General features: G+C 46.7%; 1 protein-coding gene across 1 annotated transcript; it reads left to right on the forward strand.

Moving 5' to 3' along the window:
* Positions 1–266: 266 nt before the first annotated feature.
* Positions 267–19,667, forward strand: SIAH2 (siah E3 ubiquitin protein ligase 2). The gene is made up of 2 exons (XM_049628690.1): positions 267–840; positions 19,049–19,667. Exons 1-2 carry the CDS (start codon positions 424–426, stop codon positions 19,604–19,606), a joined length of 975 nt encoding a protein of 324 aa, XP_049484647.1. The 5' UTR covers positions 267–423; the 3' UTR covers positions 19,607–19,667.
* The last annotated feature ends 826 nt before the right edge of the window (positions 19,668–20,493 follow it).

The raw sequence follows: 20,493 nt of genomic DNA on the forward strand, positions 1-20,493 counted from the left end.
CCAGCTGGACTCGGGCGGAGCCGGCGCCCCAGCGCAGGGTGGCTCTGCCAGTCCCCGCGCGCCTGAGCGGCCGCACACGTGTCCAGGCGTCACGTCCGCGCGCGCCCCCGGGGCTTGCGTCAGCTGCCGCTCCAGAAGCTGGTGGGCCGGGGTTCTGCGCACCGCTCGGGTTCGCGGCCCGCGACGCCGCCGGGAGGAGGAGTCTGGGGGCGCGGAAGACTGTTTGGAACGCCGGGGGCCGCGGAGATCGTCGGCGCAGTCCAGTCCCTCTCCTACAGGAGCCGGCCGTTTCTGCTGCTCGGTTCCGGGCTGGGCGCGGTGGCGTTGCCTCGGAGCCTGCCGCCCGCGGGGCGCGCACCGCCTTGACCCCGGCGGCCCCGCGGCAGGCAGGCGCCCGCAGTTCCATGGTTGGTTCGGAGCGCGATGAGCCGCCCGTCCTCCACCGGCCCCAGCGCTAACAAACCCTGCAGCAAGCAGCCGCCGCCGCAGCCTCAGCACGCTCAGTCCCCGGCTGCGCCCCCGGCCGCCGCCACCATCTCGGCTGCGGGCCCCGGCTCGTCCGCGGTGCCCGCCGCGGCGGCGGTGATCTCGGGCCCCGGCGGCGGTGGCGGGGCTGGCCCGGTGTCCCCGCAGCACCACGAGCTGACCTCGCTCTTCGAGTGCCCGGTCTGCTTTGACTATGTCCTGCCCCCCATCCTGCAGTGCCAGGCCGGGCACCTGGTGTGTAACCAATGCCGCCAGAAGTTGAGCTGCTGCCCGACGTGCAGGGGCGCCCTGACGCCCAGCATCAGGAACCTGGCTATGGAGAAGGTGGCCTCGGCAGTCCTGTTTCCCTGCAAGGTAAGCCCAGGTGCCACCCGCGCACCTCCGCCTGGCGACCTCCCAGAACTCCTGTGTCCTCCAGCCCACTCGTATGAGCTGAGAGGCAGGTGGCATCTCTCTTATTTTAAAAAAAGAAATGTTTACACTTGTCCACCCTCCCCCACGCCCACCTGTCCACTTTGGGAGTAACTCTGAGCTGACAGTTGCCCGAGTGCTGACCCCGGAATAATTGGCACGCGATTGTTTTTTAGAACGCATCACAGCTCTCCCCTCCAGGTGCCTGCGAACTCTGTAGACTCTGTGCTTGGTGTGCTCGGTAGGGTTAGACTGGACAAGTAAAACTTGGACCAGGAAGCTGGCGGGCGTGGTGGGGGTGGGGGGTGTTGGGGAGGGAAGAAATAAGCGAGCTAAACGCAACCCTTTACCAGCGCTCCGCTTGTAAGGATCTGTACTGGATTCCCCCTGCACCCCGCGCCTGCCCTCTGCGCACGCCTGACACGTGGGAGCCCTCGGGAGTGTAGCTAAAAAAAAGGGCGCCTACAGCCTGTTTTCCTCCAGCAACACGAAAACCCTGCGAACCACGCCTTTCCCTCTCCTAGCCTTCCAAGGACTAGGGAGATGTGTGTTTGTACTAAGTGGGGTGAAAACAAGAGTTGATTAGGAGTTTATCAGGAAGGGCACATAGGAGCTGTTACAGTTCTCCCAAGCCCATCACTTTATTTATTTAGTTTAAAAAGTTAGCAATGCTCTTGCAAGAAAAATGCAAACCACTGAAGAAAAGTCACATGAAAGACCAAGACCTCTCACCCCCTTTCCCACCATTGTTAGGCTTACTGTGTATCTTATGGATTTGTGTAGCCACGTTTACACTTTCACAGCTGAATATAGAATCCTGGATGTCAGCGTGTGTCAAGAAGCTTCCTAAACACACACAGACATAAATTCTTCTCCAGAAATAACTTGTGCAAATTGCTGTTGTAAAGTCGTATTATTATACGTATTTTTTCTATGTCTGAAACCTAGCTCTACCTCATTGTATTTTAAATGGCTGCCTAGTTTTTCATTGTGTGGACATATTATATAGCATCTGTTTACTTACATCTAGTAATTAAAAATCTTCAGGAGCAGTTTCTGAGACATACCTGTCTATAGTACCTCATGATCATCTAGAGCTGGACCATAAAGTTCGTTTTCTAAACTTAGAAATGGAAATCATGTCATTAATAGTCTTTTTTTTTTTTTTTTTTAAGTAACTGTTCTGCCTCTTGGGCCATCTAAGCTGTCTTGCATTTCTCCTTGGTGCTGCTTATTTTTATAGGGCAAGAGCTTATTTTTAAATTAAAAATAATCCACCAGAGAATTGAAGCTTGGGACTCAAGTCAGTAAAATGAGTGATTTAATTTGGTCTGTGCCCTGCCACAAATCAAGTTTAAAATAGCATATTCAAATACAGGTTTGAATCCGTGTTTGGGCTATGGGTTTTCAGTTAACCTTAATAAATTACTCTGCTTTCAACCACCTCTCATATAATGTTGACTAATTCATCCAGCCCAGTAGTTGTTTCTCATGAAATTTGGATGTTTCTATAATTTTTTTAGGGTGATGAAGAAGATGGAAGCCTTGTGGTCAAGAAAAGATTTGGTGATAGTTGACATAAGAGTGGGTATTTGATGTTTGAGATATATCGTGGGGACTGCAGGGGGTGTCCCATAGGATTTCGGAGGAGCTACCTTTTCAGCTCTTCACTTTGTCCCAAGCATTCAGTGGCTTACAGAAGAAATGGCTTTAGGTTAATTACAGTTCACAGAGGGACATTTGGTTTCAGTCAGTATTCCATAACTTATTTTTAAAAAGAAATCTCATAAGAGCATTGTGTTGCTCCCAAGAAGAAGGGAAGGAAGCAGTTATGCTATATAAAGTGTGAAGTTTCACTTTCAGGACCTAGGATTCTGGTTCCTATTGAAGCATGTTTTTTGTTCCTAATGTGTAATATGCTAGTGAAGCCCTTCTTGAAGAACAGTTCTCTTGGGAATCAGGGGTACTCAGTGTTTCTAGACATGTCAGTGGTTTTCCAAGTCCCTATTCTATTTGAATGCATTTAAGGAAAGCCATCACGTTGCAAGCTGAAACTAAACAGGGTCAACCATTCCCCTACAGACCAGGCACCAAGTTTAGAAAGTGATCTTGGAGTCACTCTTGTGTGAGAGATTCATAAAGCTGGAGAATGCATGCCTCAACTTTGACCAGTAATGCAAACTATTGACAGGACAGCTCAGCCAATTAGTTTAGATAAACCAAACTTGGATATTATACAGCAAGCACCAAAGATAGGTCAGTTGAGGGTTGAGAGCAATAGGGAGTGATCAGACCTATGTCAGACTTCAGCAAGATGGGTCTGTGTAGCGAGCCCTTGGCTTGTGCTTACTCCTGGAAATCATAGGGACTGCCTTGTCACTGCCCCTACCTGCTCTCAGAACTTCTCTTATGGGCTGGCTCATGTGAGAAAAACAATGTTGGATGATATACCAGAGCCCAGGTCTCAAGTGTAGCCGGGCGCTGCCATTGTTTGCCTGAGAGACCACCCCTTGGGGCCTTGATTTCCTCATCTGTAAATAAAGGGATTGAACTGCTTGACTTCCAAGGACCTGTAGCTTCTAGAATACCATGAAAAGAAGGAAGGCTATGTGGAATGGTTATTGGGTGCCTGTGTCCCAGCTATCTTTCAAGGGTCATCATTTATTAGTTTGCCTTTCTTTTTTTCAGGTAAAGAAACAAATGTCTATAGAGAGGTTAGGGTTAAGTGACTTGTCAAGATCAGTAGGCCTGTTCATGAACCTGCATCCCAAAGGCACACATCCTTTGTGCTACGTAGGGATTTTTGCCTTTTATTCCAAGGCCCCAGACTATAACTTAAGGTTGGCACCCACCAGGAACAAACAAAACCATCTGATCGGATAAATTTACCAGATGGGCCTCTGATGGGAACATCCCAAAGAGACAGTATACATGTTCGCTCTGGAACTCACTGGTAGGAATTTTGTAGGACATGTGGGATGGGCAAGTCAGGGGGAAATAGCCCACAGATCTAACATTTGGGGGTATTTCATCACAGCTCTGAACTGCTCATGCTTCAGTTGGCTCACAAATGGATTTGTTGCCAAATAGCTTCCTTACATAGGTATGGGGCCACTTAATTAAAGGCTAAAGTGTTGCCAGCACCTTTGACAGAGGGAACCACGTGCATTATTAGCTCAGGTCTCCTTTTAAGAAAAGGATCTCTATCAAAGTAGGGCTGTCTTGCACTTGTGCTATTTTTAGTCCATTCTATGGCTTGCTCTATGCCTGAGAAGTTTTGACATCCTCTTCCCATATCTCAAACCCACCAGCTCTCAGTGGAGCGTGGGTGTAGGGGGAGAAGTGAAGGTTGACATATTTGTACCCCCACTCAACAGTGTATGTTATCTGAATATCAGCCAAGTATTTCTGTCCCCAAAGGTGGGGAATGCTAAACCACTCCAGCCCACTCACACTCTGAAGCATTTTCTCTCCATTTTTTTCTTTGTTTTCTCTAAAAGTTTCTAACAGTGTGTCTCCAGATAATCACTGAACTGGAAAGCCTCAGTCAGACAAGTCTTCCCTGCAGTTGGGTTGTGACAGTGTTGCTTTTGTTCCTGAAAATAGAAAGTTAAAAGCCCCTCAGTGTGGACAAACCTAAAAGGCAGTGGGGACAGGTGAAGTGAGGGAGAGAGGTGTCTGACCCGTGGCCAAGGGTTCAGGAGACCTCAGGGAACAGTCGAGGCACTTTCTGCTCAGCCCTGGCTGATCGGCAGGGGTGAGAGTGTGGATGCAGCCTGCCAGACCTTTGGATTTTTTTTTTTTTTTTTCAAGAAAAGACAGAAATCTGGATTTTTTTTTTTAAAATGGGAAGTATCTCAATTTTTTTTTTTTTTAACATTGGCCAAATTCATATTGAAGGCCAGAACGTGCAAGCCAAACCACCCCTGTCTGCAGACCAAATTCCAGCTGCCAGCTTGCAACCTCTGGTCTGGTTCTCTTTTAGAAAGCATTCGCTGAGCCTGGAAGTTTGCCTTTAACTCTTACTCTCCGTGAACTTTGGAATTCTGAGCGGTCCCAACTGTAGGTGGTTTTATAGCTTATTTTCATCTATGTTTTGCCAAGAGAATAGTCTATCCTGGCCCCCTGGGGAGCCTGAACTGTTGTCCCAGGGACTAGACATTTGACTTTGAACAGGTCAGTTTATGTCTTTGGACCTGAGTGTCTTTAAGAGAAAGAGTTGGACTAAATCACTATACCATTATTAAATCATTATACCATTAGGGAAAATTTTTTCCCCCTAAAATTTCACAATCTAGGGAAAAGAGTACTAGGCAAGAGACAGAACTGGGTTCTCATCCTCGCTTTGTATGACCTTGGTCCAGTCACATACTTCCCTGAGCTTGTCTGTTCATCAGTTAACAAGAATGGAGATAACACCAAGCTGGTAGGTTGCTCCGAGATGTGACTAGAATTGCTAAGTCTTTTGCTTCACCAGATCAAATGGAAGGTGGGTGGGATCAAGGCGGTTGCTGGGTGATGGATGATCAGTTGCCCAGAAGTCTGAGAGGATAAGCCACTTTGCCAAAACCATTTCAAAGGTCTTTTCTTCATCTTGAAAACTCCTCTAAGACAAAGACCATTTACTTTGGCTATTTCCCCTGTGGTCTTCACTACTGACCGAAGTTGGCTAGGTTTCCTCTTGAAAGCGTGCGCAGGCAAGCACCAGAGTCCACGTACATCTACGGTGAGGCTCCAGATTTTCAGGAACCAAATTGACAGAATCTTTGTAAAATTAAGAACAGAAGCACTAGAGGGGCGCCTGGGTGGCTCAGTCAGTTAAGCGTCTGACTTCAGCTCAGGCCATGATCTCACAGTCTGTGAGTTCGAGCCCCGCATTGGGCTCTGTGCTGACAGCTCAGAGCCTGGAGCCTGCTTCGGATTCTGTGTCTCTCTCTCTCTCTCTGCCCCTTCCCCACTCTCTGTCTCTTGCTCTCTCTCATACATAGGGGCACTTGTACCCCAGTGTTTATAGCAGCACTTTCAACAATAGCCAAATTGTGGAAAGAGCCTAAATGTCCACCAACTGATGAATGGATAAAGAAGTTGTAGTTTATATATACAGTGGAATACTACTTGGCAAAGAGAAAGAATGAAATATGGCCCTTTGTAGCAACGTGGATGGAACTGGAGAGTGTTATGCTAAGTGAAATAAGTCATACAGAGAAAGGCAGATACTATATGTTTTCACTCTTATGTGGATCCTGAGAAACTTAACAGAAGACCATGGGGGAGGGGAAGGGAAAAAAAGTTACAGAGAGGGAGGGAGGCAAACCATAAGAGACTCTTAAAAACGGAGAATAAACTGAAGGTTGATGGGGTGGAGGGAAGGGAAAGTGGGTGATGGGCATTGAGGAGGGCACCTGTTGGGATGAGCACTGGGTGTTGTATGGAAACCAATTTGACAATAAATTTCATGTTAAATAAATAAACTAAAATTTTAAAAATTTAAAAAATTAAAAAAGGAAGAAAAAAAAAAAAAGAACTGAAGCACTAGAATGCTGGGTAGGAGCCCTAAAGTTTATGCTGATTCTACACATAGTTGGCAGGCATTTTTCACAGGTCACCACCTTCTAGAACTAGGAGTAAATCACTGTGACTTAAAGTTGACATTAAAGTTGACCAGAAGGGAGGAGAACTGAAAGGTACAGCAGGTCTGGTCTGTAAAATGCCTAACCTGAGATTGGATTAGATCCTCCTGTTCTGTGTTAGATCCCCTTTTTTTTTTTTTTTGAAGCTCCTACAAAATACCATATGCGTATGACTACAGTAAGACCTTATAAAATGTAAGAGCCAGACTCGTGCAGACAAAATTTGTGAACGATGGCATTTTTCACGCAAACTCATAAGGTCCTCACTCCTTGAAAGGGACACACAGTAGGTACACATTTGCTAAAGCGAACGCCCGGTGCAATACATTGTGTATTACTGGCGAGTTGTGCAGGGTGGGATCATACATGGGGCATCAGAATATGACTCTGCTCTGCACATACTGAAGAGGAAAATAAGAAAGCTAAAAAGTTTTCCTGATTAAATATATCTTTATGTTAAACCTGAGAATGTGCTTCCTAAGGCTTACTAGAGATAGTGAAAATTCTCTAGCAGAATTTCATCACTTTTAACCCAGGTCCTCATCTAGCTCCATTAGCTTTTCTTAAACATTGGGAAACTGTTGGTCTCATCTCCAGTTGGTTTTCTGTAGTGATTTTTCGACTATATGGTGTCTGTGAGATAAAAGATTACCCCTTCCCAGTGTTTAGCCACAGACACTGTAGACGGATGAAAGATATACCTGTGTTAAATGTGTGGGCCTGGGCCCTATTTTAAAACTTCGAATGGACAAAAGTAGTATCTTTGGGTTACTCCTATCCCCAGGCTACCTTCTCCTCTAGTAGTTTTTTTGTTTGTTTTTTTCTTAATTTAGTTTTGAGAAACAGAGACAGCGCGAGTGGAGAAGGGGCAGAGAGAGAGAGAGAGGGAGGCACAGAATCCGAAGCAGGCTCCAGGCTCCAAGCTGTCAGCAGAGTCCGACGCGGGGCTCGAACTCATGAGCTGTGAGATCATGACCTGAGCTGAAGTCCGACACTTAACCGACTGAGCCACCCAGGCGCCCCTCTGCTAGTAGTTTTGAGGGAGGCCCTTCTCGAACCTCCTAGTCCAGATCCCCGCTGCATCCCCACATGAGGGGTTTGGTGACTTCTCCAAACCTCAGCAGCTCCTTGGTAAAATAGGGTGCACACTGGGTTGTTGTGAGCATCAAACATGGTAATAATTCATGCAAAGTGCCTAGCACAGCCCCAGCACTGAACCACAGCACGGTTAGAAGCTAGCAGAAAACAAATGGTCAGTGTGTGAGGTCAAGTCCAGGCATAAACTTTAAAAAGAAAAAAAAAGAACTTCTTTTCTCCCACATACTCTCCTACTGAGTTTCTCTTCCCTCCTCCTTATCATGTAGGTTTTCATACAGCTGAGTTACTCTGGCCCCGGCATCAGTTTTTCAGTGACAAGGCCTCATGTTTTTCATTTCTATAAGGCTTTCAGAGGAGAAAGCCTGGTTAGATTAGGCAGTGTTTTTTAACATGTATATTTTATTTTACACATTATAAAGTATGTTTTTAAAAGTTATCATTATTTTAAAATGTAGAACATATAAAAATATAAAATTAGGGGCACCTGGGTGGCTCAGTCAGTTAAGAATCTGCCTTGATTTCAGCTCAGGTCATAATCTCAAGGTTGTGAGTTTGATCCCCACATTAGGCTCTGACCTGGACATGGAACGGGTTTAAGTTTCCCTCTCTCCCTCACTCTCTGCCCCTCCCCCACTTGCACTCTCTCTCAAAATATAATATATAGTTAAAATATATATTTATATATAATATGTATATGCAGTTAAAATCACTTATAATCCTCCCACCTAGAAATAACCACTATACCATTTTTGCATTTGTCCTTACAAACTTACATCGACATCAGTGGGGTTTTTCACTCAAAGAAAAGCAGGTAAGATAAACCACACACAATGTCATAACATATTTTTTCATCTAACACATCGTGACTGCTTTTCAACATTGGTAAATAGTCTTTAAGTTCATGTTTAATGGCTGCATAGTATTCTAATAGTACCAGAGATGTTTAAGCAAGCTCCCATTTGCGGTCATTTAAATCATTTGGTTAAAAAAAATTTTTTTAAGTACTGCTAGAGCAGTTCTTGTGCATAGAAAAGTAATTATTTCCTAACGGTAACTTCCTAGAAGTTGGATGGTAGGGCCAAAGGGTATGTGTAGAAATCAAAAAGCTTTTGATAGCAGAGCCAAACTGCTTTCTCACTTGGAATCCTTCACAATTGAGTGTCCGTTTCTTTACACCATCACCTACAATGGGTGTTATCCTTTTGGCTTTTTTTTTTAACACTACTGCCTGCTTTTTCTCCCTGATGGAACCTTGGGCCAGAGCTGGCTCTTCCTGACTACCTACTAACTTTCATATCCCCCCATACCTGGGAATCTCCTGCAGCCTCTCCCTCCTACAAACCATCTGACCAGCCAGTCCTTGCCTCCCCGCAACCCCCTCCTTCTGAAGCTACGAGTCTAACAGAGGAGACAGATGTGCCCGCAGAGCCCTCCTCAAGCAGCAGGAGCAGAGGAGTCTAGAGACCTCTCAGCAGTGTTGGGGGACAGAGCCGCGTTATGTAGGATAAGCAGCTATCTACCCACAAAGAAAGAAGGGATGGAAGGTCCTGATGGGGTTACGTAGGGAGGCCAGCAGAGCTGCTTGTACAGAGTGTTGTTTACCTTGTCTGAACGAGGCATATTATCTCATGTTATCTCCTCCTCATCACTTTGTAAAGGAAACAGGACACAGTTAGTATCCTGCCTAAGAGATTTGCCCAAAGTCCTACAGTTTGTAAGTTCAGGGAACAGAAACTCCAGGACGGGCCTTGTAATTACACACACAGTGTCTTTTCCCCCTCAGCCTCCTGCCTTTCCCGTTATCGGCTTCGCCCCTCCCTGAGGAACAACGATCCCCCCTCCCATTCCAAATTCACATAATGGCTTCTGGCGGGATGACCCCGGTATCAGGAGGGCCCTCTTATTAAGGTTGCCAGGTAAACTACAAGGTGCCCACTTAAATTTGAATTTCAGATCAACAATATTTGGTGCAATTTCAGGTAATTTTCTTTTGGTGCAAGTATAACCCAAATGTCGCCTGGGACATCCTGGGCATCTTGTGTTTTCAGTTGCTAGATTGGGCAGCCCTACCCCTTAAGTCTTCCGGTGAATGCGATTGTTTTAGTTGAGAAATAAAGACTGCAGAGGGATGCAGCCCTGTTGGAGGCGGGTCGTAGCGTTTAGTCTGATTATGCAGGTGGGAGCCTGGCTTGGAGGAGTAAGGGCATAGTGACAAAGAGCGGGCGAGGCACTGGTAGGGTGGCAGAAAGCCTTTAATTCCGGCTCTGACCCTGAGGTGCTTTTGTTTGCTTGAACCCACGCTCTAAAGGCACCTCACAAAACTGCTTCTCCGGGAGACTGTGTCGTTGCCTGCTGACTCTGGTCTGGCCGTGGTCAGATGAGAAGCGTGTTTGGTCAAACGTCAACTTTTGTTTGAAGTTTCTGAGATTAAAAATAACCCCCTGCCAGCCCAAGGAGGCTTTGTACGGCCAGATGCGCTCCCCTCCCCAACGGCGGGATGTTCTCAGATGACCGGGCTAACATCGCCCCAGTCTGCCCCCAGGACACCTGTTGTAAAAAAGTCGTCTGCACCGTGGGGTTTGTCCACATTCTCTCAGGCAAACAGAGGAACTCTTGAGCCCACGACTTTATTTTTTTTTTATTATTATTTTAATGTTTATTTATTTTTGAGACAGAGAGAGACAGAGCATGAACGGGGGAGGGTCAGAGAGAGAGGGAGACACAGAATCTGAAACAGGCTCCAGGCTCTCAGCTGTCGGCACAGAGCCCGACGCGGGGCTCGAACTCACAGACCGCGAGATCATGACCTGAGCCGAAGTCGGCCGCTTAACCGACTGAGCCACCCAGGCGCCCCAGAGCCCACGACTTTAATTAGCATTGCCTTCTCCAGCAGAAAGCTCATGAAGTTAGATGTCCGTGTTTTCTTAGTCTCGCCACCGTTTGACGGTGCTGGCCCTGAGTGATACCGTCTTCTCATAATAATCAGTATCCGTGGAACCGTTACGGAACCTTTGGCTGAGGATTCTTTGCGCTGCCTCACAGTGGAGGTAAGGAATCCGCCCTCTGGGGTAGTGCAGATCCACTAAGGTTCTTAGAGGATGGTGGCTAGACAGATGCAGGTTGAGCATCGTGACTGAGGCACAAGAAGAGAGTTCACTTTCTCCTGTTGCCCAAGTCTAACCTTAATGAGAGTCCGCGGATGAGTGGTCAACGGTTTTGTAGATCCACGCAGAGGTGACATGGTAGGCTCAATTTGCGCTACACGGAACGCAAGGTAACTGAACTCTAACTGGTGGTTGTAACCCCCCCCCTTTTTTAATATTTATTTATTTTTGAGAGTCAGGGGGGAGAGAGAAGGAGAGGGAGAGGGGCAGAGACACAGAATCCCAAGCAGGCTCCAGGCTCTGAGCTTTCAGCACAGAGCCCGACGCAGGGCTCGAACTCAACGACTGTGAGATCGTGACCTGAGCCAAAGTTGGACGCTTAACTGACTGAGCCACGCAGGCACTCCAATAAACTCATTTTAAACAAGAGGGATATGGAGCCGCTCGAATGACAACCGTATCGTTTCCCCATCTATGTGAGATTGCAGAAAAGCTTCAAACACCCCCACCCCGAATAGTTTATGTAAATAAAATATGTGAAATGCCTTTATGAAAAATAACAAAACCCATAGTGACCGAAGTCTAATAAAGACATTTTTCCTTCTTGATCTCAAGATATATTGATTTTTTTAAATTCTAAGTTCCATAGTAAGACTTTTAATTAAAGTAAAATTAATACGGTGGAGAACAATCATCTGCAGATAAACCTAATGTCTGTTCATTTACCAACAAATGTCAGGTGGGCAGGAAGTAGGCAAATCAGTAAATCAATGAACAAAATAAATAGACCCATAAATTAACTAGAAAATAACCTGTGATCATCCACTGATATTTTGAGGGCAGAGTAACAGACTTTTAGTCATGAAGGAGCTAGTTCGACTTGCTAGAAGTCCTTTTAGAAAGTGGTAAAATTGGGGCACCTGGGTGACTCAGTCAGTTAAGCATCTGACTTCGGCTTAGGTCATGATCTCGTGGTTCATGAGTTCGAGCCCCACGTCAGGGTCTGTGCTGACAGCTCAGAGCCTGGTGCCTGCTTGGGATTCTGTCTCCCTCTTTCTCTGCCCCTCCCCTGCTTGCACTCTGTTTGTGTCTCTTAAAAAGAGTTTTTTTTAAGTGGTAAAATCTGGGGCCACCTGCACGGCTCAGTTGGTTGAGCATCAGGGTCTTGATTTTGGCTCAGGTCCTGATCTCACGATCCCTGAGATTGAGCTCTGCATTGGGTTCTGCACTGATGGTGTGAAGCCTCCTTGGGACTCTCTCTCTCCCTCTCTCTCCGCCCCTACCCTGCTTGCACTTTCTCTCTCTCTCAAAATAAACATTAAGAAAAAGTGGTGAAATCTAAGTTTAACTGCCAGTTAAAATGTAATTTCACCATGCTTTGGTTCTATATGAGGTTTAACTACAACTGCCATTCAAACAAGTTTTTTTTTTTAATTCTTTTTTGAATTTTTTAAAAATGTTTATTTTTGAGAGAGACAGACAGAGCATGAGTGGGGGAGAGGCAGAGAGAGAGAGGGAGACACAGAATCCAAAGCAGGCTACAGGCTCTGAATTGTCAGCACAGAGCCTGATGCCAGGCTTGAACCCACAAACCAAGAGATCATGACCTGAGCCCAAGCCGGGAGCTTAACCAACTGAGCCACCCAGACACCCCTTTCATTCAAACAAGTCTTAAGAATGTTGAGGGGCGGGGGGGAAAGAATGTCAAGAAGAGAAAGACCTCTACCAATAGTCCCCTAATTATCTGCTGATCATACATAGTAAGTTATACCGCCAAGAGATCATCCTTCCACCTGAACTGGTATAACCCAGATTCCATGTGTGAGTTCACCTCCCCGGGAGTAAAAGAGGTTTACCTGTGTAAGACAAAGGGGGCATGGGTAGCTTCGTCCTGGAGCCTCTTTATGACATGTCTGGAATCAAGTAGAGGAATTTCCCTTGGACCACTAAGCGTGATAGATAATGAACCTGCAGTGGCTAGTTAGGATAACAATGAGACTGTAGTCCAGGGCCAACAACTTTTAAAGGATCAGAGGAGCAATGGAGAAAGCTTTGTCTTCCATGAGGGGCAGAGAGATCAAAGAAGTGTTGGTTATTATAACAACTGATGTCTTCATTGTAAAAATTTATTGGTTCACTAAAATGACTCCCAAGAGCTTCTAGTAAATAAAAAAGAAAAATTAAGTAACTTAGTTGCTTTTACCGGTAGGTATGCAGTTAAAAGTATATATTCTTTAAAAAAACAACAACAACAACACCCTAGTATAAAATGTAATTCATTCAACCAACCCTGCAGAAAGAATCTCTGCCCCATGGAGGATAAATATGCTAACTCAGTCCCTGAATTCTGTAACACGTTTTTATTTTTATATGATTTCAAATTTCCACAACGGTTGTAATAATAGTACAAAAATATTCCCATATGCCCTTTATCCAGACTCAGCAGTTGTTTCCTTTTTGCCCCATTTGCATTTTCATTTTGTGTGTTCTTACTTCATACATACAGTTATTTAGCCATTTTAATATAATCTGCAGACATCTTGCCCCTTTCCCCCAAATACTGCACTGTTTCTCCTAAAAACAAGGAGGTCTTCTTATATAATTATGGTCCCGTTATCAAAATCAAGAAATGTGACCTGCAGTAGATACTATTGTCTAATCCACGGTTCATATTCAAACTTCAGTTGCTGCCCCAGTAATGCCCTTTGTAGCAGACCCCGGTCTGGGGTCCTACATTGCATTTAGCCGTCTGTGTGCATTTTGTGATCATTACAGTTTATTAGATGGACAGAAGAGCACACTTTGCTTTTGCTTACTCTAAGACCACGAGGTCGTTTCTTGGATTTAATTCAAACGTTTACGAGCATCAACAACAAAATATTGATCGTGCTTTGTTTTTTTCTGAGACACTCTCCTTTGAGGCGCCGGCAGATGGTTTGCTAATAAACTTCAGTTTCCTAGGAGGTGTAAGTGGGCAGGGGCGGGGCGGTGACCCCACAGTCCCTGAGCAGGGACATGCTTCTGCCGGAGCTCAGGGTGCCTCCATTCTAGTAACTTGTTGGTTGTTGGAGCTCAGGAAATTGTTCTTGAATTGCAGGGACTCACACTTAATGAAATAGATTAAGTAACCTGTTCTAAACCAGTCACAGGATCCAGGACCTTGACTAGCACTCTGGCTAAGCAGGGTTATTCTGTTTATGTGCTCATTCCATAAACAAATACAATGTGACTGCGTTTATTAGGTAAATAACAGGTGTCTAGTGTTTGTTTTCTGACGTATCTCATCAGATTTGTGTGTGAACGGGTTCCTCTGCCAGAAAAGGAAAAACCCTACCTAAATTCCAACTTAAATACACCCTTCAAACCCCATGCCCAGGGAAAGAATTGGCACTAGTTCCTGCTTTCTGCAAAGACTTAAAACTGAGGCACCAGGTCACATGTCGCCTTTCACAGCAGAACACGTTTGCACAAGAGTTTTGAGCCACCGCAACCTGAAAAGTTTCTAAAGAGCAGTCAGAAATGTTATGTCAGCATTTGTTTCTCATTCTGCCGGCTCATCTTCCCCCTCCCTACATTCTGCTTTAGCTTGGGGCTTCCGTGTGCGGGTGTATCCCTGCGCCCTCGCTCCCAAAAGAGGTTTGCTTAAAGGGAATTCCCACTTCACCTCACCCCACCCCCTGGGGGACCGTGAGCAGCTGTGGCCCTGTGGAGAAATCTCGTTTATAGGTGTGGACGTGTCCCCAGGACACACAGGCAGCCCCAGCGCTCTGTCTCAGGAACAAGAGTGTGCAGCAAGAACCGGGGATCTCAAGGAAAGCTGGCATCCTCTGGATCCTTACTGTTTGGTGGGGCAAGCCCCAGCCAGGGTGTGAGAAGTGAAACCTCAGGACTTTCTTGCCAGGTACCAGAGAAGATGGGAGGGCCTCCTTACTGGTTACTTATTCGTGACGTGCTGCTCCGCTCTTCATTCCTTAGGGAGAAGCGTTGTCATGAAGGGCTGTTTTTTCTCCTTGCAATCCAAGAAAGAAGTTAGTATTAGGACCTGCCTGCTTCCAGAAGCAGTGTGTCTGCGGACCCTGGGCTTGGGGGTGGGGGGCGGGTTGGGGACTGGGGGTTAAGGCAGATGTAAGTTTCTTTTACTGAGAAACAAAGTTTCTTTGTTTCTTTTACTGAGAACATTGATTCTTTGACTCCAGAATTACATCCCCTACCTTGAAAGAGCACTGGAGGAGGAGCACGGGAATGCAGGGCTTGCCCTGCGTGTGGCCAGAAATGGCCATGTGGCCATGATGAGTCAGTCAGTCTGTAGAACGGGTAGAACTAGCACCCTGGCCTACCTCCAGGATCTGCAAACCACCAGGCTCTCCTTGTGTGTCTCTTCACTGGCAGCTGGCATTCCCGAGCTGTCCTGGGTAGTGCCCGTTGGGTGGGGAATGACCAGCCTGACCTGCTTACTGGTGTGGGCCCCTTCTCACAACTGGCATTGTGGCTGCCCAGCCAGGTTTTGTCATTCATCAGAATCAACCCCAGGCCATTCTGCCCTTCCCCAGACATTTGGCCATGCCTGTTACATTCCTGGGTGTCACAATGGGGAAGGATTGCTACTGGCATCGAGTGGGTAGAGGCCAGGGATGCTGCTAAACATCCTACAGTGCACAGCACAGCCCCCACCATGAAGGATGATCTGGTCTAAAATGTCAGTACAGGTATCCCCCACTTTTTCAAAGTCCATTTGACATGATTTTGCTTTTACAAAAGACCTGTTTTTGCTAACCAAAAGAAATCCAAAGAGGATTTTCACATCTACGAAAGAAGGTGGAAAGGGAAAATAGCATTCAGCATTTCTTGGGCAGTGCACATCCTGAGCAGCAGGAGTGGCCTCACCTAGCTTCTTCCCTGGGACCTACACTCAGCATCAGGACTCCATAGCTTTGAACTGCATCTGTGAGCATCTGTGCTTTATCTCAATTGATTTTGTGCATCTGTTAGCAAGATGTATCCTAAGGTATCAGAGAAGCCCAAGAGAGGTTATTTCTTGGCACTAGGAATGCTGGAAAAGTTTTTCATCTAAGTTAATGGCGATTGCTTCTTTGCTTTATGCCATTTTGTCTCACAAAGGGTTTTGTAGAAACACTGTACGTTCAGATAGCGGGGAAAACCTGTAGTGCTACTGTACAGGAACCCAGAAAACAAACTAAATTGTCAGTAAAGTCCCCAAGGGTATCTGGACCTGCCTTCTCATTTAGGTTTCATCCCCACTGTTTGCTCCGCTCCCCCAATGCTAGAACCGGTTGGAGCTGTTCCAGCCATAGTCCACTTTGCCTACAGTGAAGCTTTCCCAATCTCCTCCTCAGCCCATCCCCACTTTGAAATCGACTGTCACCACCACCACCACCACCACCACCACCCCCCCCCGCCCCGCCGCCCCACCAATCTTTGTTTGCATAGTTGTCTGTACTTCTGATAGTCTTGAGTTATTTGTTGTTGCATGGCATGGCCCCTCTCCACCGGAAACCCCAGGAGGGCGGGATCTGCAGCGGATTCCCTCTGTGTGCTCCAGGACAGAGGTTGGCAGCCCTGAGGAACCCTCGGAGCTGGTCAGGAAGACACAAGCGAGGGGCCGGTACAATTTGGGTTTGCCGCTCAGAGGCACCTACAGAGCCTACAGCGTCAGGGAATTCAGACTCTGAACCCTCCCTCTGATCCCCGGATGCGAGCCCCTATTCCAGAACAATGCCGCAACAAGTATGCAGTGTAGCACAAGAGCGCATGCGTCTGTGTGCGTGTGAGTGCACGCATATTTAAAGTTTAGATCTTTTCTTTTTAGAGATCATCTCTTATCCAGTCGTCATAAAAGTGGCACCAGTGGTCATGAAGACACGCCCTCGCCCATGATGGAAAAGAGAAGGAATAGATTGCCTTTAAAGTTCAGCCTGTTTAGAAAAAGCAGAGTAAGCACCTAACACTTTAAAAATATACTTATTTAAGTTAATAGAGGCTGTAGCAAGATATTTTTTTGTAAGGTCGTTGTCCACACGAATGCTAAGTAGCGCCTTTTCTATTTGTGTAGCTTGGGGGAGGTTCCCTGTTCTCTATATTGGGCTGAAGGAAGAGTGAGTGGTTTGTAAGACAAACCAAATAATTCAGAATGTAAAAATTCCTACCTGAGCTACACAAGAAAAAGTTCTAAAATGATTGCTAGATGATAAATATTTGTTGTACATCTGAGTTCGTGAACACAGAGTGGTTTGGGGCTTCGGGTCAGGGGCTTCGGGTCAGGGATACAGGTGGTATCCTTCCCTACACTCTTTGCCAGAGTTCATCTCATTCTTGGAATGATTCGTGGGCAGCTGCGATAAATGGCCCGTTCCGAAACTTCTTCAGATCCAAGGATCAGGGACTTGTTTCAGCCAGAGAATCTGCCACAGAATCTGGACTAATTCTTGCTATTTTTATTGTGGGTAATGTGTGTTTTTAAGCTGGGCAGAAATGCCTTACCCATCACTCACAGAAAAACACCAGAAGGCTCTGTATTCCTAACCACACCCTAGATTTAAAACACAGTTAGTAGGGATTTTGTTTTTTTAGGGGCCTTAAACTGTGAAGAACACAAAGTAGAAATACATATGGATAAATAAGTTTGTTTTTCCTTCTGATTATAAAGTTTTTTTATACCCATGCTTTTAAAATTAGACCATGGTTTAAAAAGATGAATAAGCATTCCCTATGGGCACAGTAAATAATGAAAACATTTCTGCCAAGTTCTCTTGAAGGTTATTATAATCCACTTTAGGTGTGGGGGAGAAACCAGCTGCATTTCTTTCTTTAAGCCACCCACTTCCTCATGAGGGGAGACTCCTCTCCCTAAGAATGGAGACTGCCTTCTTGCCCTCCTCTCAGTGAGTCCAGTTTAGGGTCCTGTGTGGAGAAGGTCCCCAGTGCCTGCTTGTTGCTAGTGACAGATTCATCTGTGGAGATTAGGATTTGACCGACTTCAAGTTTATAAGGGGTTTACCCCTGGGCAGTGTAGTGACCATCCAAACAGACACAGACACATTTGTTAGCAAATGGGCACGGCATCTTAGACACATGGCCTGGCCCTGCCCACCTTCGCTGTCTTTACGTCTTGGTAGCGGGGTGGGGGAATCCAAGCGGGGTCACGCAGCCGATGTACCTGCCACCACGAGCTTGAGGGGGATGCGGCCGGCTTCTAGTTTCACCCAGAAAGGTGATTCAGGTTTCCTGATTCGTCACAACACACCAGCACAGCTCTCTGGGGAAGTGTCTATCTGTGGGCTGGTGCCCCATCTGGTATCTAGGAGTTAACAGTGTCATTCTTGGGAGGGTTGGGAGAAGTCTGGTTCTTTGCCGTGTGGTCTTTTCCCAAGATAGGTGTGATTTATTCATCAGGACTGTCATCCCAAGTGCAAGGGAGAAAAAGGTTTGGTTCCTACCCTATTAAGGCAGCATTTGAGGGACAGACTGACTATCAGAAAGCTCGTCTGGGACAAGTGCCTGCCCTGGAACTTGAGGAAGTGGTCTGGACCCTCCTCATTTTAACCTCCACTGGCTGGAACCCACCTGGCCGGCAGGTTCCCGAGCTGGTACAGTAGCTCTTGGGTATGTTTTCCCGTCACCCAAAAAGTGTATGTGGAGCCCCTTGGGACTGGGGATGGGTAAAAGGTGAGGAAAGTGAGGTCATAGTTCCAGCGATGTGGGGGGCCTTCAGCCCCCTTCCGCCCTGACTGCTCACTCCCGCAGGCAAGAGCAGGGAACTGCGGGGGCAGCCGGCCCGCAGCCGGCCTCTCAGTCACCAGCTTGAGCTAGGAAGAAGGGGCAGGGGACAACCAAGAGGAATTAAACTGTTTTCATAATTGTCTCTGGGTGAAAACCAGTCTGGAGGTAACCCTGTTCCTTGCCCAGCCGCACACCTAAGCAATTTGAAGTTCTCAAAAATTCTTTAGGTTTCACAGAAAATACGGGGAAGGCCCGGTTTCCTAGGGCTGGCTCAGCAATGCCGTTTGAGATGTTAATAGTAAGGAGCACTTCAGTTCTCACGTTTTCAACAATGTGGGAGTGAGGACGTGACCCGCCGTCCCTTCCCGGCGGAGGACATTCCCAGTTTTATGTATGGCAAGACTGAGGATGAATACGAACTGAGACTTGTGGTCTTAACTCCTCTCAAGCGAAAGTAGTTGAGATTAAGAATTCAGTTTAAGCCCCGGAAACCTAAGTGAGTGAATCGTCTTAGAGGTTTGCACCAGTAGGAGTTTTGAGAAGGCGCGATGGCTCAACGTGTTAATCTTTCTGTCCTTGCAGTATGCCACCACGGGCTGTTCCCTGACCCTGCACCACACGGAGAAGCCAGAACACGAAGACATCTGTGAATACCGTCCCTACTCCTGCCCTTGTCCCGGTGCTTCCTGCAAGTGGCAGGGGTCCTTGGAAGCCGTGATGTCCCATCTCATGCACGCCCACAAAAGCATTACCACCCTCCAGGGAGAAGACATCGTCTTTCTAGCCACAGACATTAACCTGCCGGGGGCTGTCGACTGGGTGATGATGCAGTCGTGCTTTGGCCATCACTTCATGCTGGTGCTGGAGAAACAAGAGAAGTACGAGGGCCACCAGCAGTTCTTCGCCATCGTGCTGCTCATTGGCACCCGCAAACAAGCCGAGAACTTTGCCTACAGACTGGAGTTGAACGGGAACCGGCGGAGACTGACCTGGGAGGCCACGCCCCGGTCCATCCACGATGGGGTGGCCGCGGCCATCATGAACAGCGACTGCCTTGTTTTTGACACAGCCATAGCGCATCTGTTTGCAGATAATGGCAACCTTGGAATCAACGTGACCATTTCTACATGTTGTCCATGAGGCACCGAGGTTATTTGGGCGCAGTGCTCTGTGGTTAATAAAGGTTTTTATAGATGTTTTATTCACTGTGTCTTCACAAGTCAAGACCCACAGTTACCCCCCATGTTCTTTTTGAACAGCAGCTTCCCATCTGGCACTGGCCCAACAAAGTTCACTAAACAGGAACGAATGGGTTTGGCCTATTAGTCATTTGGAGTCTGTTCTGTGATCTGAAATCAACTTTCTTATGAAATTGTACTTACTTACTGAACAGCACTTGACAGGTTGCTCAGGGCTCCTGTAGGCCAGTACGTTAGGAATTAGAGGCTCCTTCCTGTCTGACTCTCTCTATTGGTCTCGCCAAGTTGACAAAAGCACAGTGACTGTCGATAGATACCTTAACCTTTATCTTGTTTTTAGGGAGTAGGAATTGTTTTAGTCTTTCTCAAACTGGATGGCTGATGGCTAACCAATATGCACAGAGCCCCCCATAGTACTCATCTTAAACATGCAGATTTGTGGAGCCTGTGCATTTAACAATCTCAAGTGATTCTGTTCAACAATAAAGTTTGAGAATTACTGAGTTAAATTGTGGAAAGGGTCCAGATTTTAAAGGTGCTTTACGACTGCCCTCTACTGATACCGTTTGTCTTTCTACGGCTTCATTCCCTCCTCACCCCTGAGCTGCCGCTCCCAAATTAAAACCAGAACTGCAGATCCCCATGAGCACACTCCTGAGATTTGGTCACTGTCTTGTGTTTGGGGTGGATTGCCTAGAAAAGCGAATGGTATGGCCATTGATAGTTCTCACCTAATTAGGTTTTGCTCATCACTAGTACAGATGACCTGTTTACACGTGGCTTCCCTCAGAGGCCATCCTTGATTGTAGCTGGTGGGAAAGACTAGAT

Source organism: Panthera uncia, chromosome C2 (assembly GCF_023721935.1).
Source record: "Panthera uncia isolate 11264 chromosome C2, Puncia_PCG_1.0, whole genome shotgun sequence".
NCBI classification, from domain to species: Eukaryota; Metazoa; Chordata; class Mammalia; order Carnivora; family Felidae; genus Panthera; species Panthera uncia.